The 23736-nt window shown below is 33.6% G+C and overlaps 1 protein-coding gene across 1 annotated transcript; it reads right to left on the bottom strand.

Annotated features, from left to right (window-relative positions):
- Positions 1-7429: 7429 nt before the first annotated feature.
- LOC109161701 (myosin-6-like) lies at positions 7430-23250 on the bottom strand. Its single transcript, XM_019310194.1, has 39 exons — positions 22894-23250; positions 22163-22291; positions 21811-21954; positions 21556-21701; positions 21317-21473; positions 21177-21235; positions 20850-21009; positions 20311-20460; positions 20085-20221; positions 19816-19962; positions 19567-19668; positions 17710-17767; positions 17523-17624; positions 17087-17124; positions 16868-16994; positions 16592-16762; positions 16374-16505; positions 16160-16269; positions 16017-16077; positions 15561-15738; positions 15253-15458; positions 14947-15066; positions 14330-14428; positions 12615-12827; positions 12385-12524; positions 12154-12259; positions 12024-12068; positions 11845-11925; positions 11591-11761; positions 10777-10926; positions 10451-10648; positions 9691-9822; positions 9498-9568; positions 9309-9408; positions 9128-9184; positions 8454-8510; positions 8281-8361; positions 8105-8187; positions 7430-7880 (listed from the first exon to the last, which is right to left on the bottom strand). The coding sequence occupies exons 1-39, from the start codon at positions 22894-22896 to the stop codon at positions 7766-7768; spliced, it is 4536 nt and encodes a 1511-aa protein (XP_019165739.1). The 5' UTR covers positions 22897-23250; the 3' UTR covers positions 7430-7765.
- Between the last annotated feature and the right edge of the window lie 486 nt (positions 23251-23736).

Genomic DNA, 23736 nt, shown 5'->3' with positions numbered 1-23736 from the left:
TGCACACAAGGAAACCCCCTCACCTAATGGTGCTTAACCATTTCTGACCGGTGCTCACTGCGTACAAGGAAACCCCAATGGTGCTTAACCATTTCTTAATTCTTCCAAAGCTGAACCTGAACATGAACCACAGAGGCTAGATCGGTGCTCACTGCGCACAAGGAACCCCTCTCACTTTGAGAGGTTGCTCCTACACTGCCACTGCGCACAAGGAACCCCCCTCACTGCTGCTGATGAGACTCGATCCCTGATCATTCTTCCAAAATTTCACCTCTATGACCAGTTGAGCTGCCCAGAGATTAATCATTTCTTAATTGCTTTTGAAAGTTAAGGATATATACCTGCATTATTATTTTTTTATTATTATTATTAAATCTAAACCCATCGAATGAAGAGCTGAGCTCTATAAAATGATCCGTTCAAGATGGTAATTAAAAACATTATATCGCACGTTAATCTCTACTTTCTTTAATTCTTTCGAATAAAATTACACAAAAATCGAAGGCCGGAAAGTTGAGTTCATAACCAGATAGGTATATACATGCAGCAGTAAGCTTAGGTTGTTTACGTGCACATGCAATGGCGTGCATGGACCGCCGCTTAATTACATTATTATTCACTTCTAATTAATTAATTCATTCATTCAATTCATAATAATAATAATAATAATAATAATAATAATAATAATAATAATAATAATAATAATAATAATAATAGATGGTCAAACTAATAATAATAATAATAATAATAATAATAATAATAGATGGTCAAAGGTTTGAACTCTGGTACGTAGTAGGGACTTAAATTCTTTGGGCTAAAATTATTTGAAAAAATATAGAACAAATACTATATTGTAAAGAATTATAAATATTTCGATAATAATAATAATAATAATAATAATAATAATAATAATAATAATAATAATAATAACAATAATGATAATAATCTTCATGTTCTTTGCTTAAGCCAAATACTTTGTACTTAGATGGCATGTAGGTGACCTCTTCCATATGAGAGGTCATGAGATCGAGATTCAGTGGAGACATTGTTGACTCTTTGTACTTCAATGGGTTGAAAAAGTATATTATGTTTGAGCAGATACTACAATGTAATAGAGTTAGCAGCATTCAGAAAAAAAAATGTTCTTTGCTTAAATTTGACTCGGACTGTCTGGTTTTTTTTTTTTTTTTTTTTTTTTTTTTTTTTTTTTTTTTTAATGTTCTTTGCTTAAATTTGACTCGGACTGTCTGGTTTTTAATGGTTTAATTCATTTCAAGTTGATATAAGTAAGAAATAATCACTGCTTGTGACCCATCACAACCTTAGTCTTCTTCATTTAGGGTGTGTTTGGTTCGCACATGAGAATCAAAATCAGAATGGATATCAAATACTTGATAATAGTAATGAGTTTTGGTGAAAGTATTTTGCATGTTTGGTAGTAGGGTGAAATGGGAATGATTAGGTTGAGGAGTAATAATAGAATGAAACCCTTATTTTCCAAATCAGGAGAATGATAAACCCTTATTTTATTAGGGAATGAGTTTTTCAATTAAGGGGTAATCAAAACTCATAGTAGTGTGTTCTAAAATTAAAACCTGTTAACCAAACAATAACAATGACTTTGATACCAATTCCTGATAGCTATACCTGTCAACCAAACACACCCTTAATTCCTTCCATATCCTTCCTCAGTTCTGCGGTAACCTAACGAACCATTAGGTACACATAAATGTACCATAAAGTGTTCGAAAATACATCATTAAGTGTGGTGCATTTTTTTAGTATGTGTGCATTTGTGCATTTCATTCTTGTGCATTTACACGGAAAGCTTGATCTTCATTTGAATAAGTATCTCTCTATATATCTCAAAATAATTTAAATTATTTTTAAGAAAACAAAAACATTGGAGAGATGACTTGATGATAAGAAGCACAGTAGTTCCACGTTTGATTTGTTTTAACTTAGCCACGTTTTATGTTACTCATGAAACCACGTAAGTGCAATTAGCCATTAATTAATCCAGCCAAACTGTATTAACAATAATAAACCTAGAAGCTTCTAACTACTTAACGATAATAACTGCCATCCAGCTAATTAATTAAATATACATAATTTAAAAAAATAAAAATAATAACCAACAACAATAAACCTTATTATTCAATTCATTCTCCTACTTCTCAACTACAACTAAGGGAATATGCACTAATATTTTAATTAATTAGCAGAGGTTTAAAAACATGATTAAGGTTAGTAGATGGTTTAATATAATTAATATAATTAATTTTCTCAGATTAAGGATCGGAGCGTTTGACAAGAAACACATGAGGCCACGTGGAATGGCCGTTGAGCAGATTTGGAATATTTTGACTCCATTTTTACTCATAATTAACACCATTCATTATAAAATTATCACAACAAATTCAAAATTAATATGAATTATAAAAAAAATAAAAAATAAATAAAAGGGGGGAGAGGGGGGGGGGGGGGTTGTTGTTGTTTTACCTAACTTAACATGTATTCAAAACATCAAGTCAATTTATATCATTCCAATCATTTAATCATACGTCAATTTATTACTTTAGGGTTTTCTTACATCAATAATTCTATCATTGATATTTAATAAATACTGAGTATTAAAGAACAATTTAACATTTTTAAAAATAATGTCATGTCGCAAGATACACATTTTATGTCAACTATTGTTTAATGCACTTTCAGGTCCTTCTTTTTATTCAGCTTTCGGTTTAATTGTAGGTGATTTAAAAGAATTGGCATCTTCTATTATGGATGTTGATTTTTGTTTTGTCAAGCGATTTACGAATCGCGCCGCCCACATTGTTACTAAGGAGGTTGTTTCTGAGTCAATGTTGCGGAGAGTGGCTTGGTGTCCCTCCTCCTTTTCTTGTTCATTATCTTGCTGATGATTTAATGAATTAAGTCTTTATTCCCAAAAAAATACTTCAATGAAAAAAACACACAAAAAAGTGAATATTTGTGGAAAAAATAGACAATTCATTCAAATAACCAATGAATATTAAATATAAAAATAACAATAAAATGTCACTAAATGTATGGAAGTATAAATGGTTATGTGGTATCTCTTCTCCCAAATCCCAATTCAAAAGGTCTTCATGTCCTAATAAAGCACGTGGGAGGAGGAAAATCACAGTAATTCATTACACATCCACTGTAGAGTTTTGAACCTTAATCTGTTCTCCTAAATATTACTTATCAAATCATTTAGCTAAGTCCGTGTAAGCTGGTTATGTGTTATTTCGATAGACCTAATCCTATTATTGAATTCATAATAACCTGCCGTTTTTTTCCTTTATATATATATATATATATATATATATATATATATATATATATATATATATATAATTCAATATAATGGAATTTCTTGTCATATAAAATGCAAATAAATTAGAAGAATCCAACAATTTGGAGCAATTGTTAATCGGATTGCGATTGCTACAATCATTATTATTGCGTGAATCACACTCTAAAAATACATAAAAATTATATTATTCTAACTCATAAAATAAATAATCTTATCTCAGAAATTTTATTATTCTATACAAAATATATTATACATTATTCTAACACAAAGTACATTATTCTGACTAATAAAATATATTATCTTACCCTAGAAATTTTATTATTCAAACACATAAAGTACATTATTTTAACTCATAAAACACATTAATGTTCATTATTCTAACACGGGTGCAGAGCAACAATTTTTTTTTTTTTTAATATCAAAATGACGTCGTTTTGAAACGTGGCCCACACAATAATTTGCCCTGTTGCTATTACAAGGTCGGAGGTTCAATTTTTGTAAAGGGTGCATCATATACCCATTAAGAGCCAAATTTTACAGACCCAACTCAGTCCGAATTTGATTAGGCATAGGATATTTTTTTGAAGGATAAATAGTGATACGATCTAACGGTCCTGATTAATCCTAAATCTTAATCCAATTTGTGTGGTGCACTTCTCCTTGGCATTACTCAGAAATGTGGTTTGGTCCATACCTCTATAAGAAAATTTTAGAAGAAAATAAAGCAGAAAACTCAAGGCCACATTTTCCCTGCCAGAAATAGTCGTAACATTTATATATATTATGACAAAAGTAGGTATGTATATAGCATATACATACATACATACAAATGTACAATGAGTAAATATATAGAAAAGGGGTCAAATAAGCTACACATAAGTGAAGCAAATGATGCAATTCAACCTCAAACTAAAAAATAATAAATAAATAAATAAAGCCCGCACAGGCTTAACTCACAGGTTTAGTATGTACTGTAATATTTAAGAGAAGAGACTAAAGTTCGAACCTGGACAGTGACAATATAAGAATTATGTCCAAGTGAACAGGTTTCTTGTGTGCACTATTCGCTCCACTTAAAATGCTTATTTGACTTATTCTTCTTTCTTTTTTTTTTTTTCTTTTTTTTTTTTAATTCCATCAATTACTTTATTTGCACATCCCTATTGAAAATAATTCTTTAGGGCTGTCTTTATGCTGTTATTTTATAAGATTGGCTTGCCCACACCAGTTATCAAGAATTGACCCTAATCTACAACAATGAGTTTGCACCAACTACAATAATGGCTAATCCAAGAAGGAAGATAGATACCAATAGGAGGGCCCATGAAAAATCCAAAAAATAAGTTATGACCCACAAATATATTGAATTTAAATGAGGGTGGGGGAATTTATTATTATTATTTGAAAAAAAATGATAATTACATTTTTAGTTCTTGAATTATAAGATAATAGCATATTTAATCTCTTTATTTTTTTGTTTCACCAATTTTAGCCACTAAGTTGTCACGAACACTTTAACATTAATGAAAGTACCAAAAAAAAAAAAAAAAAAAAACTTCATTAACAACTCAATGACTAAAGATGATGACAATTAAAAAAGTAGCAGTAATAATAACAACAACAACAAAAATAATAATAATAATAATAATAATAATAATAATAATAATAATAATAATAATAATAATAATAATATAATAATAATAATAATAATAATAATAATAATAATAATAATAATAATAATAATAATAATAATAATAATAATAATAATAATAAGGGTGGGGGACCTTATGGTTATAGCCCATGGACCAGTAACAGGGTGTTATACGATGACTAATTGAGTAGATATTCAACTGACCTTACCAATAATATATGGGCCCATATTCATATAATAACGGTCCAAAATGAGAAGTACGGCAAATTATTGTGTGACCACGATCGAAAATGATGTCGTTAAATTTTATGAGTTAAAATAATGTACATTATGTGGTAGAATAATGAAACATCTGGAGTAAGATAATATACATTATGTGTTAAAATAATGTACTTTATGTATTAAAATAATGTACATTATAAATTATAAAAAATATATATTGCGGCGGATTGCGTGAAAAAAATTGTGCGAAATGACGTCGTTTTTGGATCGTGGTCCACAACCGGTCCACACAATAAGTATTGGAGGAGTACGGACCAATTCTTATATACAGTATAAATGGTCCCTCTTCCTATTTTTAGTCATACGAACGTATAAGGGTGTGGTGAAAGATGTGGCGATGGTCTCGTGCGTAATTTCATGGAATTAAAGCAAGCATGTGAATAACCTCATGCTCTGGCCCAAACAATCAATATGGAGTACTTCCACTCTTCCAGTTGTGTGTGTATATATATGTATATGTATATGTATAATCAATTTTGAATGTATGTATGCATCAATGCATGTACGGAAAATGATAATTTTCGTCCATAAACTTTTGAAAATAGCACATTTCGTCTCTTAATTATATTGTAGTCACATTTTTTGTCACTCAATTATATATGAATTATCATTCTGCAAACAACTGTGGGACAAAAAGTAAGAACAAACATAATTGAAGGCCTAAATATGCTTATTTTTTAGACATAATAAAAGCCCTAAGGTGATGTTTCAATGAGAACCACTCCCCCCGTAAGAATATGAGAACCAATCTGGTGCATTAAAAAAAGACATATCTATGGATGAGATTAATAGAGGGAATTAAAAATGCGTCCGTGTGTATATAGAGCATTATGATGGGTGCATATTAAACATGTGTTTTGTGCAACATAAGATATGCACACACATCACATGCTTAATATGGACACAACTTAAGAGTCCATATGCACACACATGTTTTTAATTCTCACAATTAATCATATTCATAGATTTGTCTTTTTTTAATGCACCAGATTGGTTCCCGTGTTCTTCCGGGGGAAGTGGTTCTCATATGATCAATTGATCACTAATATATATATAGTTTAAACCCTAAACTTAAAGGCCTCTCACAAATTTTGAGACAGATTGATGATTTATATTGTGAGATATATCTCAATTGATCTATAGATCTCCAAATACTTATACATTAGAATCTATACCCTTGCTGTGCTTGCATATAATTGCCAGTACTTGTTGATCATGCCAAGTACTACCTACTTTGAAAGATCACAGATTGACATGTCAAATACCACCAACTTTGAAAGAACACATATTGACATGTCAAATACTACCAGCTTTGTAAGCCCACAAATTGACATGCTAAATACTACCAAGTACCAACTTTGAGTGACCTCTTATTTATGAAAATTTTGGCAAGTACATTTTCATATTTATCATCCTATCATGTTCGATCCCATCATAAAAGTTTGTGACAAGAACCCAAAAAAAAACACAGATTTACCATGGCAGTGGACCAATGGTTAAAAAGATGCATATAAAACTCGCTTCTACAAGCAGGGTGAGAGTTCAAACTCTGCTATAGACAATCTGGAGATAAGACTCTCATAATTAGACTGGAATTGCGTTAAAAACGGATGAAACTGGAATATCTGAGTTATCAAAAATAGTTATAATTTTGCTTACAAGGAATACATGCAATAAAGAGAAATCGAGTCCTTCAAGCTAAGAAGTATCATGTGTCAAAAATACATGTATAAACATGCTATGCTATGTAAGTGTTTACATAACAACAGAACCTTAAGGGGGCGTTTGGTTGGGGTTATATTGGATAACAAAGGTTATGTTGGGCTGGTTATTTAACATGCCTATGTTTGGTTGAAGTTATATAATATTCCCTTGGAATCCAACATTGCCGCCACATCAGATTTTTTCCCTTTTTTGAGGGAATGTGATTCCCTTGCTAAACTTAGGTAATGTTAGATTACCTTGACATTTTACATACCTCATTTTTACCAAACACAAGAATCTAACATTCCGAGTAATCTAATATTCCCAGCAATCTAACATTCCCTAAGGTAATCTAACATTCCGTGAACCAAACGCCCCCTAAAGAGTAAATCTTGCATACTACTCTTTAACTTGTGACTTGCAAAAAATTACCTATAGGATCCAATTTTAAGAAAGCAATCACAAATTACTTATATTATGTATAATAAGATTCAATAATTGTTATATTACAGGGTGATAATGGGTGAATAATGAATATACAAGCAAAAATTTACACCCGATAACCAAAGAAAAAAAATTAAAAAATAGAAAATGGCGCTCCATAAAATAGAGACAAGCGCTGACCAAATGAATACCCTGACCCGTACTCTATGGAATTTTACAATTATAGACAGAATAATTCTACTATATGGGAAAAAATGTGAAGAAAAATAGATTTACAGGTTATATTCAACTACGAGGAAAAAAAAAAAAAATCAAGCAAGAGAGCTCAAGGTTCGTTCGCCTCATTCATGTAAAAATTGGAAGCTAGGATTCTCGAGAAGTTCTTCTGCAGGCTTGACATCAACAAAATCCTTAACTTGAAGTGTATTGGAAAACTCATCGGTCGAGAAGGGGATGCTGCAGTGATGATCATAGTTTGGTTAGAATGTAACATATTCCACTGTTCCAAACACACAAAACAAGTAATAGTGCAAAGAGGAATGTTGGAGACTATAGTCGTCAAACAACACTTCTAAGCATATCTCATTGTCTTGAGTGAAGTATGAAATCTAAAAGTCGGTTGTGGTATCAGAACAAGTAATAGAATCAACAGTGTTGTTAAAAGGTAGAAGAAACTTCACCTTGAATTATCGTCCAACAGAAATGAGCTGCTCTCAGCACTGTTGGAATCCTCGGTCATTAATACCCGCATGCTCGAAATGACCTGTGTCAAGATGAGCATATATTTTCTTGAGCATTTTTTTTTAACTTAGGATAAAGAAAGCAATTTTAGTTGCGTAGTTTGGATGCTACTTACATCAGGGGATACACTTCGAGTATTGTAGCTATCGTCCCAGTACAAAGTACATATTCTGTAAAGTTGCTGGACACTAAGAATCTAGGGAAAGCAAAAGCATGATGCATGTGAGAAAAAGATTGGGTATGGGTTATTTCGGACAAGAGAAGAAACAAAAGTCGGTTCAAACTTACAGGACACAAATCGTTGGTTATTTCATCATAAGATATTCTGTATTTCTGATGTATAACCTGCCAATATGATGTGAAAAACATGACAAATACATTAAGCATAAGTGTATAACTTGCTAAACAGGACACTAAATAATTGTGACAAAACAATAGATAACAACCTGTTAAGAGTCCCACATCTATAAAATAAGAGAGAACATATGGGTTTATAAAGCCATGGGTTAGACTAGCTAATTGGTTGGATTCAATCTTTTAGTGTGGTTTGGCCCATGTGCATTATAGTCCAATTGAATGACCATGGCCCAATCTTAAATTATAACATGGTATCAGAGCCTGTTTGGTCCACTTTGGGTTCACCCGGTTATGGGTATTGGTGGCGTCCAGAGCTTTCGTTTCAGGGGAGGGTTGTCCACTTGAGGGGGAGTGTTAAGAGTCCCACATCTATAAAATAAGAGAGAACATATGGGTTTATAAGGCCATCGGTTAGACTAGCTAATTGGTTGGATTCAATCTTTTAGTGTGGTTTGGCCCATGTGCATTATAGTCCAGTTGAGTGACCATGGCCCAATCTTAAATTATAACACAACCATATCCATGCAGCTGTTATGGTGGCTAACCACTGAAAAAGAGAAACTAATGTAATATACAGCAAACTCGTATCAAAGTGATAAGCATACCAAGAACCCAACAGCTTGTCTTATATGTTTAAGTTCATCCCAGGCAGAGCCCGCATACTGCAATGGACGAGGCAAAAGATTTGATATATTAGAGGCTAAATTATGTATTAAGCAGACATGAGAAAAAAGAGAAATAATGAGTGGGCAAACAGGCTGAAGCCTCTGTTTGTGGATACATTACCTCCTCTTTAGCCTGGCAGCACCAAAGCTCTAGCTCAGCCAATCCAGATTTTACGTATTCCCCATTGCTGAATGTACAACACTCCCGACGTAGAAGAAGACTTCAAAGATCAAATATAAATTCAGCAACACTTCATACAAACATGTCAATTAAAGGAAACAGCTAGGACCAAAAAAAAATCAGTTTTACCTGTTAAAAAGTCGTACATTGATGTATGAGAACGTTTGAGTAAATATCTTCTGAACAAGAATAGGAGGCACCTGGTACCCCAAAAAAAATACACAAATTTCTCTTTATATTGTAAAATATTTATTTATTGAGAAGTAAAGACAATCTTGTATTGGGAAGAGATAAGGTATAAATAGAGACAGGAGGTTCATACAAAATTTTCTTTCAATGTGCAGAGAAGGGAGTTGAGGCATTCAATGATCCCCAGCCAGTGATTTGTTGTCTGAGAATCTCTGCCAAATGACCGTCCAGATCTTATTGCATTTCCTTTAGAGGTCCTAGGTGCCTGAATATATCAAGTAAATTATTGAGCAAAATTACAAAAACAAAGTATGCTTACCATGTATTGGGAAGTACTTGTTGCACTAAATGTAAATAACGTATAGCAATATTAACAAATTATCAATCTTATGTTAATCCAAGAAAATTGATAAAACATTGATCCCTATCAAAAGGGGAAAAGGCATAAATAGCTCAAATATAAATCCCAACACATTTCTACACAAACGTTATTCTCTAGAAGTAAGCCTAATTTGTGCTTCTTTATACATTTAAATTATTTAAAGACATCTATACTAATCAATGTTGAATAGAGTAGGCAAAAAAACACTTAATGGTCGATAGTTGAAAATACTTCATATGGTTGGTAATATAACTTCAGCCTGTCAATGCTAAGTTAAGAAATAAAGGATACACCCAGCTATACATATGTATCATGAACCTGCTGCGTTAGTACTCAAACAACAACTTTTTTGAGTAAGGTGTCAGGTAAACCTTATCCAATAGACAGATGATCCAAGAGGCACAAGCCACATTGCAGTTTTCCATTTTCAACACTCGGAAGAGAACTACATAATTTGTGTAATAAGCCTGAAAACAGTGGTATGAAGTGCAAGGAACCATTAGGTGTTCACCTGTAGACACAAGGAAAGCAGTGATTCCAATTCCTTTTTCAAATTGTCTCGAATAATTCCATATATCTTCTCAACATATGCTATAAGCTGCTGCTTGAAAAGCAAAGCTGGGTATTTGGCTTCAACTTTGCGCACAACAAGTGCTGCTGCTGCAGCAGCAGCATTAATATTGGCGGTAGAAGGAGAGGAGCGAAATCCCTGGGTACATTTACAGCAATAATAGATATCAAAACAAACAGAAACACCAATATGCAGCCAAACACACAGTGTATCCAGCTCTTAAAAAATAAAATTTATGCAAAAATGGGTATAAACAATTCCAATACCATTGCCATTCTGCCAAACAGGGATGTTGGAGTTTTATGTACAGGAGTTGCAGCAACTGAACCAGCAGGTTTCAAACTTTCTTGGATTAAGAACAACAATGTAGAAGTGTTTGATAGCCAATAAGCCATGTGGTCATTGCTGTCTTGGTTCTGCAAAGAGGTAGCAATGCAAAGATTTCATAAATTTTTCTGCTTTTGTAACAGATAAAAATACGGCCATAGGAAAAACAAAATAATCCCTACTTGAACAAACCAACAGTGAACACACTTTCAGATTCACAGGTATGTCTAAAATGTAATTGTATACAAAAACAATGTGCACTTTGCGTTTCAAAAAGACGTTGACAGACTCAGTAAGAGGCAAGAGCTTGAAAATGTAGTGCATGCCACCCAAATTACTTGTATAATACAGCCAATTTATTCAAGAACTATAAAGGTTATATAAAAAGTAATATTCAGCCTAAAATTATATTAGGGTTAGGAGCTTAATCTGATGGCTTTGCACCGGCAAAAACCTATATTGGATTGTTTCAAACATATGTTCAAACAACAGTGAAGTTAAATTTAGCAATGTTGCATCTGTGACCAAGCAGCATAGATCCTAGTATATCCAACCAGGCTACCAGTTACAAGTAGAGAAAAGCCACCAGGGCCCATAAGCTTTTACCTAGCCATGTCCAACTTATTTTGATTAGTTGTGTTCAAAAGTTCAACCATTACAAACAATACTTTCACATAGTCAAATGTTTTGCGTGGTTTCTTCTTATTGTTATGCGTTATTCTCCCCATCCATGGGGATAGAATATTTCATTACCTCAATGGCTGAACCAATCATCTGAATGAGACGGTCAAACACACTAGTCCTTTCAGCTTCAAAAGATTTCCAATGGAGGAGGCATTTGTAAATGGTAAATGCTGCAACAGGCTTTCCCTGACTGAAGCCCACATCCTTCATCACACAGTCAATGAGCGCATCAACATCCTCCTGTATCAAGGTCCACAAAGGCTCAAGTCTACATAAAAAGCCTGGATTGAGAGAAAGAGAGCAATTTCTGAGGAAGCACATACATGTGGTCGATCAATTGGAGGTTTTCTTAACTTGCTATCAGGGGTTTCAAATTTTTTAGCTGGCGACCCACTTGGTGATTCCTGTAGAAATCCAACTTCTTATGAATATAAAGCAAAATTTGAGTATGGTACATTCCTTTAATTAAGGTAATACTTCTAACAAGAAAAGAGTATATTACACTGGCATTGCTTTCCTCATTCAGATGGTGGCCATTTTCCAATATCTGAAATCAGTAGTATATCCAGCAAACACATAAGAATTAAAAGGAGCAAGTTAAGAACACAATGTTGAACTGTGACAGACTTTACCTTGGACAGAGTTAAAGGTGATGACACCTGCTTAGCTGATGTCATCAAGCCTTGATGCTGAAGAATTTGCTTCTCTGATTCCAAATCCAAAACTTTTTCTTCAAGCCTAAAATTAGACAAAATCACAAAGAGACTTGAGACATGGATTACCATTATTAGATCACTCAAAAACTTGCATACAAAACCCAATTGCAACATAATGTCAGCCAACTAGCAAAGAGGTTGCTCAACCTTTGCATGGCAGTCTTCAACTGAACAAGTTTAGACTCTGCCTCCATTGCCTGCCTCAATCTCTGTTCACTCAGTTTATTTGTTTCTTCATATTTTTTCTCTGCTTCACCAATTTTCTTTTCTAGAGAGCAAACCATACCCTACACCATTGATAAGAAAAGAATACATCACCAAAAGAATTCACAAAGTGACAATTCATGGTAAATTAATTAAAATATCCAGCAGCATACCTTTAGTTTCTCATTTTCAGCAGTAATCTTATTCATCATTTCATGGTCAATAATGGGGACTTCCTGTATGATAGGGATTTGCTCTGCTGCCTTCTTTGCAGCTTCACGCTCTTGCAGAAGCATTTCTTTAGCTTCCTTGAACTGAACTTGCAGCTCTTGCAAAGCTGATTGTAGTTTCGCATTTTCATGTGTTTTTGCTTCTTCCGCATCAGCCTATAAGCCCATACAGAGGAATGTAAATTGTGGAGGAGGAAACAAGAAGGAACATGAAAAAAGGATAAACTATAAAATGAAATTATGTATAGAGGGCATTTCCTTTGTAAAAAGGATAAACTATAAAATGAAATTATGTATAGAGGGAATTTCCTTTGTGCTAATCCCAGGTCTGAGTATCCGCTCTTAAATCCCTAAACGAAAATTGAATAAGTAATCATTTTTCTATTCATTAGTGTGGTTATCAACACAATGGTTAGGACTATATTCATAAATTTACACTCATAAAGATCATAGACACTCTGGATAAAGGCATCTCAAAACTTTGGCCTAAAATATGGCAACAAACTGAATAGTATTCTATCAACCAAAACAATACCAAATGGACTGATTTGGATCTAATATTGATAGTGTTCGTTTTCTATTGTACAACAGAAAAAGATAGGGGCCGTTTACCAACTTGGAAAAATGGAGAATTTTCCAAAAAATTGGAGAAATGGAGAAGTAAAAAAATGGAGAATGGAAAACTTGTTTACTAAAATCCTTGTTCCAAATTCACATTCTATCTCCATTCTCCACTTTTTCACTATATTTGGAGAATAGATAAACAAAGTTCTCCAAATGGAAGAATGGAGAGAGGCGCGTGTGAACAGTGCCATTTCTTGTGGGTCTATAGATCGATTCCAAATAGCAACATATTAGTGTATATATGGCTTATTAAATATGCATGCCTTTCCCATTTTTCCCTTCCTCTTCCCCTGCGCACAGCCACCCACTAATTATTATTATTTACCATTTTGGTTTTAATTACTATTATTACTTATTATTATTACAGTTTTTACTTCCCATTTTGTGCTTTTCACATTCAAAATTATTATTATTATTATTATTATTATTATTATTATTATTATTATTATTATTATTATTATTATTATTATTATTATTATATCTTTAGCGTTTTTCCCTTTAATAATTACTATTATTACTTATTATTATTATTATTTATTATTATTATTAATATTATTGTTATTTATGTACTAAAATGATTGAAATAGTTTTAATTATCTAGAAATATGTTTTTATCAACTTTTGTTATCTTTTGTACATTTAGTATTAGTGTTGATTTTTTTATTAAAAAAATAAAATTCTAAAATAAATTATTATTATTATTATTATTATTATTATTATTATTATTATTATTATTATTATTACTTGTGCTCCATATTATGAAATTTGTAAAATGAAATCAGAAAATTGGAGAAATGGAAAACTGGAGAAATGGAGATGAAAAATTGGAAAATTGGAGAAATGGAGAATTGGAAAAGGAAAAACAGATAAACGAAGTAAACGACCCCATATTGTTCTGTTTATGATAATATGAAAATGTTATTAACTTCTATTTCTTGTTAATCCTAAAAGTATTGTAATTTTCTTATTCTAGTCTAGAATGATATAATGTTCCAAGATGAAGACTATGAGCTCAGTTCAGTTCATTTACTTACCCGCATGCGTTTCTCCAGCTGTAGCCGCCAAGTCAATTCTTCAACTTGCTTCTCTAATTTATTCTTTGCAGCTTGCAGAGCACCAGTCTCCCGTGCAGCCTGCACCAAAACACAATTAAATAAAGAACCAAAATGAAGAAGAAAATTGCACTCGATGCTCTAGCAATCAAAGGCAGACAAAAGCAAATGCACATCATTAGAAGACCTCTTTTGGTGTCATTACAAGAGAATGAAACAGAATTTGTCTGACAGGCTGATATGATATCACGAGTTTCATGACAACTTGTTACAAGTCATTGCTTTGAGCATTAGGATGATCTCCAGAAAATAGCAACTTGAAAAGGCAATACCAAGTCCCAGAGGTGAAACTAGAAAAAGTAGCATGCAACTAAACAAACTAAGCTCATCTATAACTATGCATATGGGGATGCATAGGATCCGATCACCAGAGCAGCAGCAAGAAATAATTTTACACATTTAACAACGTTTAGCAGCAAATTCAGCAATAGCATACTTCAGTAACCAAGCAGTTGTACTAAGAACTTGTCAACCAGCAAAGAGAAGGAAGGGCATAGAGTAAAGGAAAAATGAAGAGGTATAATAAAATGAGATGTCACCATCTTTAGTTTTCGGAGTTCTTTGCGTGCAACTTTGGCTCTCCAAGCAGATTGTGTAGTAATTGCAGCTTTCTTCAGTTTCTTGTAATTGGACTGGGATAAGAATGTGCGACATTGGGTCTGACATATATGATGAAACTCATTAAGAAACTACAGTAACAAGCATGTATAAACATATAATTATGTGAGCATGTAACAAGGCAACAGTAGTACAATAAAAAATATATATTGCTATGTCCATCAACAGATTAGCAAGCGCGCCATGTCTGGCAAGACATCATGTCTTTCACCTAAAATAAATATTACCTGAATGACAATAGCTGCCCTTGTCTGCCTTCTGAAGCGAAGCTCATCACGTGCACACATCCCACGCATGCCTGTCTGAATAGCAACAGCAGCAGAGCACAATTCTTTGTAAGCCTTCCTAGCAAGATGCATACGCAGATTTCTCTGGATCCTAAGCGAAGATGCTTGTCTCCGCAAGCTATTATATACTCGCCTATCAAGTTCTCCTACAGTAAGCAAAGAGAAAAGACTCAGATTTGTATGATGAAAAATGTCATGGTCAAAAGAAAGAGCATAGCCATCATAGGGTTTTACAAAAATTTAAATACCTCTGCATGCAGATTGCATCTGTATTGCTGACTTACGCAACAATGTAAAGCCTTTACGAGCCATGTAAGAATGGAATTTCCTCTGGATTATACTTGCAGATCTTCCTAATACCTCAATTCTGCGAGCATCCAGCTCTGCCATCTGCCCAGCTCTTAAAAAGACCTTTGTTTTACCAATCTGCACAAGCTAATGGGTCAACTAAATGAATACAAATTATGTATAAACAGAAAGATGCAAGCCTATAGATGTTTGGCAGTTGTGCAACGAGATTTTATCTTCGGATACTGGAAATATCTGGACTAGATGATTGCATAACATCAGTTGCACAAGCAACAGACCTCTTAAGTAGCATAAGCTCTAGCCCACAGTATTCCACTCCCAGATCCGTATGAGAGCACAGAGGGGACATATATAACAACATAACTATTGTCCTAGAAGTCTACATCACACATCACCTGGTAGCCCTGAAGACCCACTTTCTCAAGAAGCTTTTTGCATGCAGTGACATCATCCATACTGCCATAAATTCAGTTAAAGGATCAAGATTAGAATCTTCTAAGGATTCCTTTAGCTACAAAAGAAGGAATAATCCACACACCTCGCATCCAAAACTTCTGGTGAAAGGATACCAAAGCGATCCAAAAATTCATAGAAAGGCTTCCGAGTGGGATATCCAGCACAACTTATTCTAATTGCTTCCATCACTCCCTGGAAGCAGAAAAGTAATCAGCCTTGTGTGTAAATCAAGTCAGAGGGCAAGCTTTTAACTCTTTCATTTCCAACCAATAAACCAGTATATTACACTTCCTTACCCCACAACGAAGTTGTTGCAGAACATTATGATTTTCAAATATAGCTGGCTTAAGCAAATTATTAGGCTTTACACAGCGAATATAGTGAGGCTCAGTGTGAGTCAGAGTTTCAAGCAATGATTGCAATTGTTGCTGCAAAATGTAGAAAAAATGTCATGACTCAATTTCATATAAAAATATAATGAAAAGCAATGGAGAATAGAGACATAATGACATACTTTAAACCTGGAGCCGATTGAAGAGAATTTCGATTGTTTTGATGATTCATCAGATGATTGTGGAAACAAATTTGAAACGAAGGGGCATTTTGACGCACTCATGAGCGCCTGATGTTCAGCAATAACATAATCTTTGTTTTTATCAAGGAACAAATCAGTTTGATAGGTGACCTGAAATATGAGCAAAATCCAAAATTAAAATGGAGGTAATCGCTATAATTCTTTTTATTTTCTGAGATTATTTTATATTCAATATGTATAACATGTATAACTTACATCACCAGCATAATGGCAAATTGTAAAGTCAGAACGAGATAATTTAGGCTTGCTGAAACGCTTATGGTTCTTGAATGTTTGATAAAGCTTTTGGGCAAATGTTTCATGAGTTGATCTGGGAAACATGCTACAAGAAAAGCCCATAGATATCTTAATCAAAACTGATCAAAGAGGTAATCAAGCAAGCTATAGCAGTAACATTCACAGTTGTAAACTTACCAAGCTTCATCAAGAAGTGCTATAATACCACCTGGTTTCTGAGAAACAAAACAAAACAAAAAAAAAAACAAAAAAAACAAAAAAAAAAGGGGGGGGTTAGAAAGTAAAACTGAGGACAGGAATGAGAAGGATTGAAAGCAAAGAAGCTCTTTTTTCTCTATTATTATTTTTGGCCAGATTTTCCAAGCTTAGAAATCATCATTCTCGATCCAAGAGAACAGGATAAAAATCAATTTTGAGCAGGATATACAGTACATAATATAAGGCGCATAGTATTTGCTATATAAATGAAGCATTTAAAAAAGGGCACCCTTAAGTATCACAAGATCTCACCATAGGAGAAGAGAGATCTACTAATGTTAAATGAACATAAATTAGTGTCTAGAAATTTTAAATTTTAAGCTAACAGTTAAAAGCACAATGACTAATTGCAAACCTTCTCAATTAGATCTAACACATCTTGATTGTCAATGAAATCGATGTAGCTCCAGTTAATTTCTTCTTTTTTATACTCTTCTTGTTCCATTTTGAAGACATGCTGTTAAAAAGGAACATTGTTATCATTTCAGTGTAGAATACTGGAAAACCCATCAAAATCGATGAAAATAGACTAACAGTAGAACCTGATTGAAATGCTGCTGAAGTTTCTCATTTGTCAGGTTAATACAAAATTGTTCAAAGCTGCAGAATAAACAGCATCAGAATATGATATGATATATACAAATAATCTGCAGATAGTACAGATAATGATCTACAGATAGTCATCTGTCCAGTTTTGTTAGTATAATTTAAATAATAACTATCCTTAGGTGCTTGTCATGATAGTATCCCTCCTTAGGATCCAAAGCACAGTTATGGAAAATAATCATTATAGGCCCGTTTACTAACTGAAAATTTTCGAATTGGAGATAGAAAACAGAAAACATGTTTACTAACACAGTTTTCCATTTTGAAAACTGAAAACATTTTCCAGTTTTCTTTTGAACTTTTAAAAACTGTTTTCTAAATGGAAAACAAAATCATCTATCATCTATTTGGCTATATATCACTATAAGTCTATAACCACATTCTTACCATTATCTACTTTATGTATTCATTACTATGATTACATTCATTATCATATTCTTTTCCTTTTCATCATATTCTATCTTTTCTACTTGTATTTACTTATATAAATATAACTTATTTGCTTACGTTTAAAAAGTTAGACATTATTCACATTATCAAAATTAAAACTTGAAATCTACACCAAGTTTTAGATTTTGATTGAACTCAATAGTAAGGTTGAAAAAATCGCTAGGCGCCTGGGGACCGCCTAGGGCGCCTAGAGCGCCTAGACGGGTGCCTAGAGCGATTAATCGGCGCCTAAAGCGCCTAGGCAGGCGCCTAGGGCGCCTAGGTAGCCGACCGCTAGCGCCTAGGCGCCGATTAATCGACACCTAGGCCCAATTTTTGCAACACTGCTCAATAGATTATTTGTTCGGATATTTTTAGTTATGTTATATCGTAATACAAGTTTGGTCCGGATATTGGATATTGAAATTTCACATATATTAGACATCAAAGTAAAAATTATATGTATACAAGTCATTCAAATGAATATATCAAAAAATATTTTAAATATTAACTCAAAAAAATATTAATATTATCTAAACTAAATTTTATGTGAACTTAATAGGTATTGATTCGGATATGTTTTTAGTTATGTTATATACGAATATGAATTTGGTTTGGATATCAAATGTAAAAATCTTACATATATTAGACTTAAAAGTAAAAATTATATTTATTCAATTTAAACCAAACATATCTAAAAATATTTTAAATATAAGGTTTTAAAATCACTCGAAATTAAATTTGTGTTAATTCTATAACGTTAGTCTAAAAAAAGTAAATTTTAAAAAATGAGTGTTAGTAAACAAGTTTTCTAAATATAAAATAGAGAATAGAAAACAGAGAATGAAAACTGAAAACTTAGAAAACAAAAAATAGAGAACAGTTTTCTAAAGTAAACAGGCCCACAAAAAAAAAAAAAAAAAAAAAAAAATCCTTGTGATATCTATTTGTTATAATGTATATCAATTATCACATTCAAAAGGTTTATGATGCAAAGACAAGTCTTAATGCCAGAAGTTCCACAACAGACAGACTATATCCAACCATCTTGAAAATAATGTTCTGTTAATGTGGGATGAGAAGTTATAGATGAGCAACACTTTTCAATGAAACATTCCCTAAACCATCAGAAAAGGGGCACCAAAAAGATACAGTTAAAGTAGAAATTAGAAAGCACAGAATAATTTAGTCTTTAAAAGAAAATTGCAAAAACTACCTACTAGAAATATCTTACATGCTAATCTTTGATCTGGTCTCCATTTCTTATGGATCAAGGTTGAATGCTTTTAACATATGTCAAGTCCACCACTGGAGACCAGACCTAGCATGTAACCAAACTAATAATAGGCATACCAGTTAAGCACCTGTTAGTCTTGAAACTCTCAAATCCATAGATATCCAGCACCCCGATTAATGATTTTGAATTTGGGTCTTGACCTATGGAATTATTAATCCTATCCACTAGCCTGCAAATAAAGAAGGAACACAAGTAAAGCAGAGTTGTGATGATTAATCACTTTTGAGAACCATATACTGCAACTAATACACTGGAACAATGCACAGACATACAGTGTGTAATGCACAACCCAACCTTTCACAGAAATAAATCTCACCAGTCAAACAATCTTGAATATACAGTTTTTGCCAAAGCATCTCTACTGACAGCAGCAGCTTCTGGATCCAGCCACTTGGTGATAGTTTCATCACGAGTTACAATAACTCGTTTACAGAGGGAATCCTCTAATGCCTTCACATCACACCTACAAATAAATTCATATATAAGTTGGAAATTTTTAAAAACCTTAATAAGATATCAAATACCATATAGCCAGGAATTTAGTGATGATGCAGATGTAATGTAACTATTAAATGGATCATTTACATGAACAGCTCAGCTGCACTTCTCAAATGAAACAAAGACTTCTCATCTTTGGGCACAGACGAGTCCATTTCCTTCCCTTTTGAAAATTCAATGTTCCCAAGATGGAGAATCGCAGCTACAACTCTGAATATACCATCCTGAGAATGGAAAAAGGTGGTAAGGAGAAAAATATTAGAAACATTTTACTTCAGTGCTGTTATTTTGAATTTAAAATCCACCAAACTACCTGTTCTTCAGAATGTATTCCAACAACATCCATTGCCTTTCTTGTTATCAAGTATTCTTTGGAATCATCAACCCCATCCAACTCATAGCAATTTGATTGATTCAGATAATGAAATGTCCTTGGATTCCCAAGTTTGTACCTTTGAACATCCTGATATCAGAAAAACAAAATGTTAATAAATCAAGAGATGCAACAGCAAAACTGCACATCAAGCTAACATTTTATCATGCAAAGTTTATTAGCAAACAAACATGACTTATCCACAACATAAACCACATTGAGTAGAAAATTTGGAAGTTTTGTGTCTACCTTGGCTTCATATCGGGAAAAGAAAAGATATGTCATAGTGTCAACTAACACAGAAGCAAGGAGGAAAAAGGTAAAGATGCAAAATATAAAAGAGACTAAAATTTATATTATCCACTAACAAGTAAAAAAGCAGAAATCCTAGTGAAGTTCTATATATCACCAAACCAAGGGGGGGAAAAGATAATCAAGGGGGAAAAAAGATTAAAATCTTTAAAAGAAGAACTCATTACCTCAGCTGGTGCAGCACAGAGCATATAGAAACAATGATAATTTCTCTCGGGGTCAGACACTTGACAAACCCGAGACCTTTCCAGCAAGTAAGTTCGGATGGCAGCTCCAGAAATCCTTCCCCTCTGATCGAACTGAATTTCCACAAACTTACCAAAACGACTGCAATTCTCAATACGAGTGTTATTAGTAGCCGGAGAAATTTAAAAAATAAAAAGAGAAAAGAAAGATCAGAGGGTGGCTAGAAGGTGTCACAGGAATGCAAAACAATAAAATAAAAAAATAAAAAATAAATAAATAAATAAATAAATAATTGGAAAAGGTTCCACCTTGAGTTATTGTTTCTGACAGTTTTCGCATTACCGAAAGCTTCAAGAACAGGATTAGACTGCAGAAATCACAAGTAAACAGATTGTAGAAATTTTATTGAACAATGGGTTTCTGAATAATTTAAGTTAAGACTTGTCACCTCCAGGACTTTCTGTTCAACGGTCCTCCCATCAGTTGCAGCTCTGCCTCCCATGTAAGCAAGATAACGCATTAATTGTTTTGTGCTTTCTGTTTTGCCAGCTCCACTCTCACCACTAACCAATATTGACTGACTTACTCCTTCATTACTCATTAGTCTGTGTACACAGAAATAGTTGTTTTCAGTTATTCAGTTTCAAAACATAATCAAGTGTTTAATTGGTCACACTGTGCTTTTACCTATATGCTGCATCTGCAACAGCAAAGGGATGAGGACTCAACTCCCCGAAGGCAGCACCTTTATATTGTGCCATCATATGTGTATCATAGAGATGAGGTAATCTTCTAAAAGGATTGACAGCAATTAAAATATTCCCTGTATAAGTCTGAAGCAACAATTGAGTCAGTCTTATTCCAATAATTGCTAGACTAGTGTAAGACAACAAAAAGAATAGCACAGAAGAGACATTACAAAATAAACAATGTGAAACATACATATATTTCATTAATATCATATCTGGATTTTAAATTATGAAGAACTCCTGGTTCATGCAAATAAGCCAGCCTTGTCATATCATCAACACCACAAGATGGAGCTTCAGCATCTTTAGGGTAGGCGTTTGAAGATTTAACAACAACCTGTAGAATGGCAATCAAACTCAGTTCATATATTATCTGTGTACTTTTTGGTAAACTAACAATGAAATGATTTTCACAATTATATAGGGAACAACTATGAATTCTCTAGTAGTTTCCTGGCATCAAGAAATAGCAAGCACTAGAGCACGAAAGTCGCAGAGTATCATTTATTCATCTGACAACCCACATTTTGACAAAGAACGCTCACCGTTTTCCCTGATGTACAAAGAACCTTGACATCTTCACCTTTGACCTCCAAAACTTCCCCATCTATCCAGGCTACATCAGGATCCTCCACCCAAACAAGAGACCCAACTCCTAAGCTCATTGAAGCAGCCTGAAAAGATAGACCAGTTGGAATTGACCATTCATTCAGAATTACATACAAATATTGTACATGAAGATCATTTAAAAACTTTATAGTAAGTATTGAAACATTGAAATATGAAATAATTTCCGTTCATTTTATTCCATAACTGTTCTTCCATCAATAGCTATCAGCTTCACTAAAACGTTTTTCATATTGCCAGGGGGGCCACATTTTAACAATGCTGGCATTCTATCAACAATTCAACATACACATATATCAGAAGCATTTGGCCATTCTCAGTTCAATAGGAAGCTCTTCATCTGCTAGAATTATAGTTATTGATGTTATTTCCACAACGTTGAAAATAAAAAAGAAACCAAAGCATTGTTAACAATACAACTCAACAATGTTACTACCGAAGTCTTATTCAGTCATAAACTATCCGATGAAATTCAGCTGCTAGTAAAACCGGAACCAAACCGAAAACAACTTGGAAATTTTACTACAAAGCTCAACAGACATTACAGCATAAACTCCTCCTCCTTTAATCAAACGAGAAAATCCACATCGAAGCTACAATCACATCCACGCAGATCAACGAAAATGCAAAAGGAACAACGAATCCATACCATTTATAATGTAACTGCCGTCAGATCAGATAATCTGGCGGCGTTTCGTTCAACTCTCCAATCAGATCAAAGCACCAATGCTCCACTTCAAATTGCGAGCGCTACAACTATGAGAGCTGCCAGCTTCTCCTTTCGAGCTGCTTCGGTGCGATGTTCGTGGACAAGATCTAGCTATAGAATTTAGCTGTTTCCGTTCACCTTTTTCTCGATTTTTCGATTGAAAATTTGAAAAATCGTAGGGATATTGAAGCCTCTCGCTCCTCTTCTGTGCGTTTTGTTGTCTTTGTGTTTGGTCTGTTTCTCCTTGTTTCTTCTCTTCGTCTCCTCCAGTTCTGGTTTGGTCTAAACCTCTCGTGAGGCTTATTAATTTGGACTAACGTAAGTAAATGGGTAATAGAGAAATTGAAAACGAGCTGAATTCCAAAACTACCCTCCTGGGTACCCGTTATTACGGCAGGGCCCAATAGACTCGGCTTGAAGTCTTTGAACATGATGTGTTGAGACTTTTTGCACAGGTCAGCAACGCGGACTGAACTTTGACGTGGTCCCTACCGTTTAAATTGCCCCGGCGCTAACGGCAGGAGTGTAGAGTGGCTAAAACGTCGTCGTACTCATGCGCACCCATTAGTTTGGAGTTGTCGTCTTAGTGGCCGACAAATGCTTCTAATTATCGTTAGGGACTATGGTTGATTAGTACTTCTAATCCATTAATACCTAATTGTAAAGTAAAATGGTTTTGGCAGAGCAAATCTTGTATCGTATTATGAATTGTTAGTAGTTGTTGTTGATGTAAATTAAAATATATAGTATGTGTCACTAATTGAGGTATAAATTAAATAAATT

The sequence above is a fragment of the Ipomoea nil genome, unplaced genomic scaffold (assembly GCF_001879475.1).
Source record: "Ipomoea nil cultivar Tokyo-kokei standard unplaced genomic scaffold, Asagao_1.1 scaffold0302, whole genome shotgun sequence".
NCBI lineage: Eukaryota > Viridiplantae > Streptophyta > Magnoliopsida > Solanales > Convolvulaceae > Ipomoea > Ipomoea nil.
This window is presented reverse-complemented; position numbering and strand designations above follow the sequence as displayed.